The following is a 7768-nucleotide window of genomic DNA, read 5'->3' as shown; positions in this document are numbered from 1 at the left end:
GGGAAGCTACATTTATTTGTTTCCGGCCAGATATTGAAATGGCACCGTTGAATATGAATCGTTTTGTGATGTTTCTTTTATTCGGAATTTTATGCACAGTAATTGGTGAGTCAATGCTATCTTAAATATGTGTTTTTATCATTAATCATGGAAAGCACTTATATATTTCAAAATTCAAGGTCAAAAAGGTATTTCTTCAAACAAGCACACTTTTATTTCATACAAAAATTTTGCTGGATTCTTATTCACAACACAGTTAAAGACTACCACCTTACATTCTGAGCTAAGGTGCTTGAAAGCCAACTTTTAAGATTACGAGTACAACTGATATACATTCATTATGAGGTCCTGTATAACTATGTAATTATTTTTAGGTAATCCTTCAAGCAAAGAAGTGTTTAGAATAATTGTACCATTTAAGATGCCTTGTATGATGAAAAAGTATATTTAAAAAGTTGCCTGCTTTGTTAAAATTTTATGCACTCATTGCAACTTCATTTTCTTGTCGGATGCTACGCTGATATTTTGCCCTAATTTATTAAAGCACTGTTCAAACGTTTGTTATCCTGAATAAATTAGTTTTTTTTCTGTTGGATGGTAAGGCTGTGGTTATAGGTACATGCTCTTGTCTGATTTGAAGCTGATGATGTGCCATGCAGGAAACTAGGAGGAACATGTCAAGAAAACATCTTGTCTTGTAATGGACAGTACCAAAGAGCTCTCTGTGATGGCAGAACCACAAGACAATGCTGTTTATCTTCCCCAGGTATTGTCGACATATTCACACCTATGTACCTTGCTAGAGTTTATCGACACATTCAGACGGATTTACGTTTCCCTAGGCATTGTCGACACATTCAGATCTGTTTACCTTCTAGACAAATTGTCGACACATCAAACCGGTTTTTGTTTCCCTTGATAATTTTGACGCATTTAGACCTGCTAACTCTCCCCACAATTTGTCATTATAGATAGACAAAATGGAGTATGCCTTTCCTTTACAGTTGATTTAGGAACAGTTTAATTTGAAGAAAGATTGAAAGGTATCAAAGAAGTTGTTGCTTAACCAAGTCATTGTTTCCTTTTGTGCATGAAACAATATTTCCTATGTAGGAAGAGACAGATACACCGGCTTAGAAAAGAAATATTTCCCTCTTTAAACATTGCACTGCCGAGTTAAAAAAGCATGAAACTATTTTAACAAGGGTTCTTCTACCAAACTTTTCAGTTGTAGATGCATGAAAAAAGAACATTCTTGGCATATTTATTCATATCCAGATGTTACCAATCTTATTAAGTCTCTCTGACTTTTGTAGGTAACAGCAATTTTTAACATTACGAAACATTACTTAAACTACCATATTATTTCAGTCAAGTGGAAGTACGCGATCCTGTATACTATGTATCTCTAAGCGTCGTAGAATTAACAAAGTTTGATGTAATTTCTTTTACAATTTTAGAGAGCTGTAGCAGCTTAGCCAAAATGATTGCTTGCAAAATAAAGGCCACGCAAAAAATAAAATTGTTGACAATAAATCCTTCAGGGGTCGACGATGGCGCTGATGCGTACCATAACATACAAGATGCTTGTAACGGGAAGCCATCGAAACGATCAAAGTGGGTATTGAAATCACAAAGAAAGCTGTACCTTTACTCTCTGCTTAATTTTCAACAGATAAAAATACAATTTGAGAATTTTAAAATCGAAATAACATTTGTAGTTACACATGCAGTGAAGGAAAATCACCAGGTGGAGTTGTTTGCCTAAAACCTAGCATTCTTCGGTATATTTATGATCTTGGAGCATCTACTAAGTACAATTTTCAGGTAAATTTTGAAGTTTTGAGAAAAAATGGTGGATCAGCAATTTTTTTTCTGTCGAAAAAATTACAATAAACTTGCTGATAGGAAAAGATAATTATAAAAATCCAAAAGAGTATTCTGTTTCCCTCAGATGTACCAAACAGTTTCATTTTATATCCATGGTTATATTATTTTGTCCATTATCACCAAGTAGGGAAGTTGCCTTATTTTGATTTCATAGATTTTCATAAATAATGATGCTTGATATTTGGATATTTGTAAAATTCAATGTGTCCACCACGCAATGAAATTTTAGAAATGGTATGAAATTCATATAAAAACGTAAACTGAGTATTAATAGAATATTTGCGTGCTCTAAAAGTTAAAAAGTATTCTAAGGAGAAGAAAATGTGAATCACTTGAATTTGCCTTCGTAATTAAATTTGGTCTGTGGAAAACGAAATTGTTTTGACGAGAAACATAAAAACGCTATGTTTGTATGCTCTGTCTAGTTGTACATGTAGATTAAAAAAAGCTAAACAAAACAAAAACAAAATGAAACTAATCAGGCGGAAAGACATGACGTTTAAAATTTTGTGACTATTACCTTGTAAAATCAGCATAGTATGGATCCTAGAATCATCAATGACAATGTTTATTTTTGCAACATGTCCTAATTAAATAACTAAGTACATCTTGCCAATGGACATTTCTTTCGTAGTTTATATTTATTATTGTCCAGCTCGACTGAAATGAAAAAGGTGAAAATAACGAAAAGTAATCGGTCTTAACCTAATCAATACAAATCTGTAAACAGGACATAAAACACGGACTCCATAACTTCCAGAGGAGGGATCAGGTGCCTTAGAGGAGTAAGCATCCCCTGTCAACCAGTCATATCCGCCCTAAGCCTTATGTATTGATCAGGTAGACGGAATTTTCCGTAGACAAATTCAGCATAAATACAAATGCCTGACAAATGTTATTAAATATGTGAGTCAAAATACCAACCAGTGATAGCCTATATTTGCTAACGAGGTCATTATAAAACCGAAGAATTTCAAATGCTGGCTTTCAATGAGGTTGTTGAGATCTAAATAACATCAACTTATCTGTCATTAGCCTGCCTCGGTTTAAAAATTGATCGTACTCAGAGTATGCTCTTGAGTATCGAATAAGTTGGGAGACATGAACACCATATACAGGTGATAACGGAATATTACTACATAAATAAGGAAAGTTGGCGATGGAAAAGCTAAAGTCATCTCGTTTGTCATACAGTTTCGTCTATAGTCAGTAAAACATCCAAATATGAAACAGATGTGGCAGACTTGGAGGTGTTTTTAATTTAGAGTTCACTTGGATATATCGAGTCGACATATATGAATGAAAGTAAATAAAATTTACACTTGATAAAAATTACTCGTCAATATATCTGAATTTCGAGTTGAAGGCAAACTCAAGTGTTTTATTCTTGTCATTTAGAAGTTTCTGAGTACGTTTGCTTCATAGAAATATAAAGACAGGTCAGCTAATAAAGGAGCACGATTAGTGCCCATTGCAATGCCAACAGTTTGTCGAAAGCCCTGGTCTCGAAATACTACATAGGTGTTGTCAATGAGGAACTCCAGTATCCTTTTAATATCAAATTCAAATTCAGAGTACTTGTGTAGAATCAAAGTGTTATTTTACAAAGTAATGTTTTTGATGACCAATCATATGATATGAAAATTTCCGGGTTCCATTTTTATTGAATAGGCAGTTGTCTATGATATCAAAAAGCATGCTTTTTTATCGTGAGGAATGATTGTATAAAGTATAGAAAAGTCATATGTTTTGATGTTAATGACGTTAAAAAAAATGTGATTTTAAATTGTCTAAAAGTTCCTTGGAATTATTTAGAATCTGCATATGATTTACACCATTTCTCGAATATAAATTTAACGGTTTCACTCTTGAAGTTAGATTGAACACTTTAATTGTATTTGCTTAAAACTATGTAGGTAAACGCCATTGCTGGCGCTTGTCATTCAACTACGTCGAAACATTATTTGGGAGAAGCAGTGGATCTTGAACTGGACAAGGGATCTACCCGGAAGGCACAGGAGAAATCCTTTATGGACGCTTGTGAAGCTTACGGGGGTTGGTCACACGGAGGAACTCACGTTCATTGTCAGATAGGTTTGTACTTTGAGTGTTTTAAATCTAGTTTCTAGTTTTTCGGTTTCCTGAGTTGTAAATACACTCAGTCGTTTGTGGCATTTCAGTCAGAAACGATCATTTAGGGAAATTACCACGTGAACAAATGTTTATACACCTTTTATAAACTCGAAGACCAAACGATTATTCCATAAATTAACATCATGTACACAGATCAGTTTTCAAGAAAATTTGTATTAATTTATCTTATTTCGCAAAAATAATTTTCTTTTCCAGTTTCACCTTAAAAACTGTTTCTGACAGGAACAGACATGTTTTAGAAATCTTTCTCTGTAAGTATAAAATTTTCGCTTGATGAAGTATTGAGAACAGATGCTAGAGAATTTAACAATAAAATAGAATATTTCTTTTGCATAACATTAGGTTTATAAATTTCATTAAATGTGTTTCAATGTACATTATCTTCTTATTTTCAGTTCATTACAATCATTTTGAGCCTGATTTTGGTTGTCGTGAATGAGCCTGATTCTGGTTGTCGTCAATCAGTTTCACTTAAAGGGAAACTTAATCTACTTTTCTTCATAGAAAAAAAAATAAACTGTACAAATATATATCTAAAACTGAAAAGAAATTATTCGGTAAATATGACCTATTGTATAAAACTGTTTTCATGGTTTTACTTTTGCATAACATATAATCGTGTAACCTATCGAATCCTATTCTAAATATATTATTATTCATGACCACTTTGTATGAAACAATACTTTCGTTACGGGCACTGTTACATAGAAAATGTACTCAATTGAACGAAAAAAAGGGAGGTGCAATAAATAGACTTCTCTTTCTAATTATACCAGTTGTGAAACAGAAATTGCAAGAAATGCTACCAGATCGTCTTAAACAATTGAAAAATCATGATGTGGTATGGACTTTGATAACATTCGTAAACAGCCCTGACATCACTATATGTGCTCTTTTTTCTGTGTTTTTTTTTTATCATAAAGATGGATTAACGTATCGATGAATAAGATATGTAAATCTATTTTTGGTAATGCCCGTTACTGCGTATAATAACAAAGAGTAACACGTGCGGGTGGGATGGCTATGTATGTTGTATAAATCGCTGTGGTTACTCTGAACACAATTTTTCAAGCAAAAAAGTAATTCCTGCTTTAATGAAAATAAAAATGATTTTCCATATTACTTAAAAATTTTCTCCAAAACATCGTTGTTTTAAAGAGAAGACATACATAAATGAAATTTTGCCTTAATTTGATATCAGTGAAGCAATATCTGTTAATGATTACCAGAAAGCAAAAAAGAAATGCTCAAAATACCTAATCTTTTCTTATGTATGCTATTTTACTTCAGCAATTCAATCCATAGTTACTTCCATTCATATGTTAACTTGATACATCCCAGTGAATTGAAATATAAGATACCACAGAGTCTGACACATCTCTTTCATATTTGGATATTTTACTAGAAAAAGGTAATGGTAACTTAACAAAAAAACTATATGATAAACTTCAAACGAGGCAAGCTATTTGACAAATTCTATTTGTTAAAAGCTAGTCAAAAGCTATTTGACAAATAATTTGATGAAACGAGGGTATAAACAGTCTCGTTTGAAGTCATCATTTCGTAAGTTCTATGGTCGATACAATGACCTTGTCAGCAAACACAATCTATCATTAAGTCGAAAGCTGACTGACGTTTTTCACACTTATTGTTAGGCCACTGTTTACATAATGAATTATCTACGGATTTTTCTGTTTTTCCCGATCATGCCAAGGAGCACACGGCGGGTGTGACCAGTCGACAGGAGATGCTTACTCCTCCAGGGCACTTGAACCCACCTCTGATGTTTTTAGAGGTCCATGTTTGCTCTGCTCCCAATTTGTTTTGTTTCAATGGACTTTTGAGTTTAAGAACTGTTCGATTTTCAGTATATAAATATCCTCATGTATTGCGGATTCAAGTTTGTTCAAATCAAGGCCCCGTGAGAAGGATTGGTTCATATCAGAGATTCAAACTTTTAAATAGGAAAATATAAGGATTATTTTTAAGGAGTTCTTTCAAGAACCAAATAAATATTTAAGCATCTTCAGGTTTGTCAGACTGAAGTTTGTTCAAATCATGGCCTCTGCGGGCTAGGGTGAACCACTTTAGGGGATTAAATTTTAATCTAAAAATACGTTATATAAATTGAATTATTCTTTTCACGAACAAAAACGCCACGTATAAGTAATTTTTAATATATATATATATATATATATAAACTTTCAGGTAGTGAAGATTCAATGTTCGATTTGTTAGGGTAATCTAGGGTAATCTCTTCAAAAGCCACTGAGCAATACATGGCCATGGATCAAAATAATGAAACATATTTTACTGTGTGAAAAGATAGGAAAAAGATTTTTTTCAAGCGTAGCGGAGCCACACTTAATCATATAAGAAACATTCTCAAGTTATTTGGACTCATTTTTCCTTATGTCGTTGATTTTGGGATTAGGATAATGATACAATCGAGGAACAAATTATCCATAACGCATGTTTAGAGGTAAAAGGTCTTTAAATAAAAAAAACATTAATATTCTCTTCAGAACAAAAAGACAATGTTGATCATAGTAATATTGAGACATGCCCATATTTTTTCACCCAAAATTCACGGATTCTTGGTTACAAATACAGGGGGTCGGAAATATTTTATCAGAACTGTGAATATATACATCCAAATTTTTTGATTCAATCTTTTATAAGCAACACATAAAAGAGATAGTCGCCCGCGTGGCGCATTGGTTAGAGAGTCTGCTCTAGAGTCGCAGAGTAAGGAGTTGATCCTTATGTCGCGGGATCGAATCCCACTTCGGGACGTGGAGACCGGTCCTTCGGATGAGACCGTATAAACCGAGGTCCCGTGTCGCAGTAGGTGCTGGCACGAAAAAGATCCCTCACTGCTCAATGGCCCTAAGTGCCGAGTATAGGTCAAAATTTGTAGCCCTCCACCGGCAGGTGGTGGTGTCTCCATATGAGTGAAAAATTCTCGAGAGGGACGTTAAACAACAAACAAGCAAAACATAAAAGAGATAGAATGAAATATTGAAAAAACGAACAGTAAGAGATAATTCTGTGGTACTTTCATGCAGTAAGAATGATCTGACCTTAAATCTAAGTTAAAATTAATTTAAATCTATCATGTATTACTCAATTCGTAATCAACTCAAGTATTCTGAACATTTTATTAGGCCAAGCTTAATCAAATTAATTGGGTTTGAGAAGAAACATTATAATGCATAAGTAAAATTATATTTTTCATATGATAGAAAGAAACAAAAAATGTTTTAACATGAAATCCAGTTATCCATACTTACTAGTATTTTCTTATATACAATCAAATTAGTCTACATGTTATTTAGAATTTACGAACCTGTCACAATGTAGACATATAGGATTGTTTTCGTTCATCCTCTCAAGGCACGTACTGCTTAACCGATTGTTTGTTATGATAATAATAAAACAACCCTCTTTTTTAAATCCAGAACGACACATTTACCCCATACATATTAATTAGTTTTTATTGTTACCTTGCATAATTAAACAGAAATAAGTTCATTGTATGTAATCAACAGTAAACCAGCTGCAAAGTTCCTCGTCTAACGCCTTAAAAATAAAAACAAGTTAATTGTTTTCCCCCTGAAAGAACAAGGAAGAATCCGTTGTAGAAAAGCTTTTCATATATAGCTCAAGTCATTAATGAATGTAATTTTTGGAATTTACATTACATATTTGTTTATTTCCGGGA

The 7768-nt window shown here is 33.1% G+C and overlaps 1 protein-coding gene across 1 annotated transcript; it reads left to right on the top strand.

Annotated features, from left to right (window-relative positions):
- On the top strand, positions 1-4699 carry LOC133191114 (uncharacterized). The gene is made up of 7 exons (XM_061326810.1): positions 1-105; positions 641-766; positions 1461-1617; positions 1722-1827; positions 3807-3984; positions 4240-4295; positions 4440-4699. The coding sequence occupies exons 1-6, from the start codon at positions 39-41 to the stop codon at positions 4248-4250; spliced, it is 645 nt and encodes a 214-aa protein (XP_061182794.1). The 5' UTR covers positions 1-38; the 3' UTR covers positions 4251-4295; positions 4440-4699.
- The last annotated feature ends 3069 nt before the right edge of the window (positions 4700-7768 follow it).

Source organism: Saccostrea echinata, unplaced genomic scaffold, assembly GCF_033153115.1.
Source record: "Saccostrea echinata isolate AGI-Se365-2 ecotype Australia unplaced genomic scaffold, CSIRO_AGI_Sech_v1 ptg000023l, whole genome shotgun sequence".
Lineage (NCBI taxonomy): Eukaryota > Metazoa > Mollusca > Bivalvia > Ostreida > Ostreidae > Saccostrea > Saccostrea echinata.
This window is presented reverse-complemented; position numbering and strand designations above follow the sequence as displayed.

What these genes read in the sequence shown, in the direction of transcription:
- LOC133191114 (XM_061326810.1), top strand. Translation starts at nt 39, where the DNA reads ATGGCACCGTTGAATATGAATCGTTTTGTGATGTTTCTTTTATTCGGA. An exon ending in AATTTTATGCACAGTAATTG is followed by an intron (nt 106 to 640) that starts GTGAGTCAATGC and finishes TCTGATTTGAAG; the next exon opens with CTGATGATGTGCCATGCAGG. An exon ending in CTACTAAGTACAATTTTCAG is followed by an intron (nt 1,828 to 3,806) that starts GTAAATTTTGAA and finishes AAAACTATGTAG; the next exon opens with GTAAACGCCATTGCTGGCGC.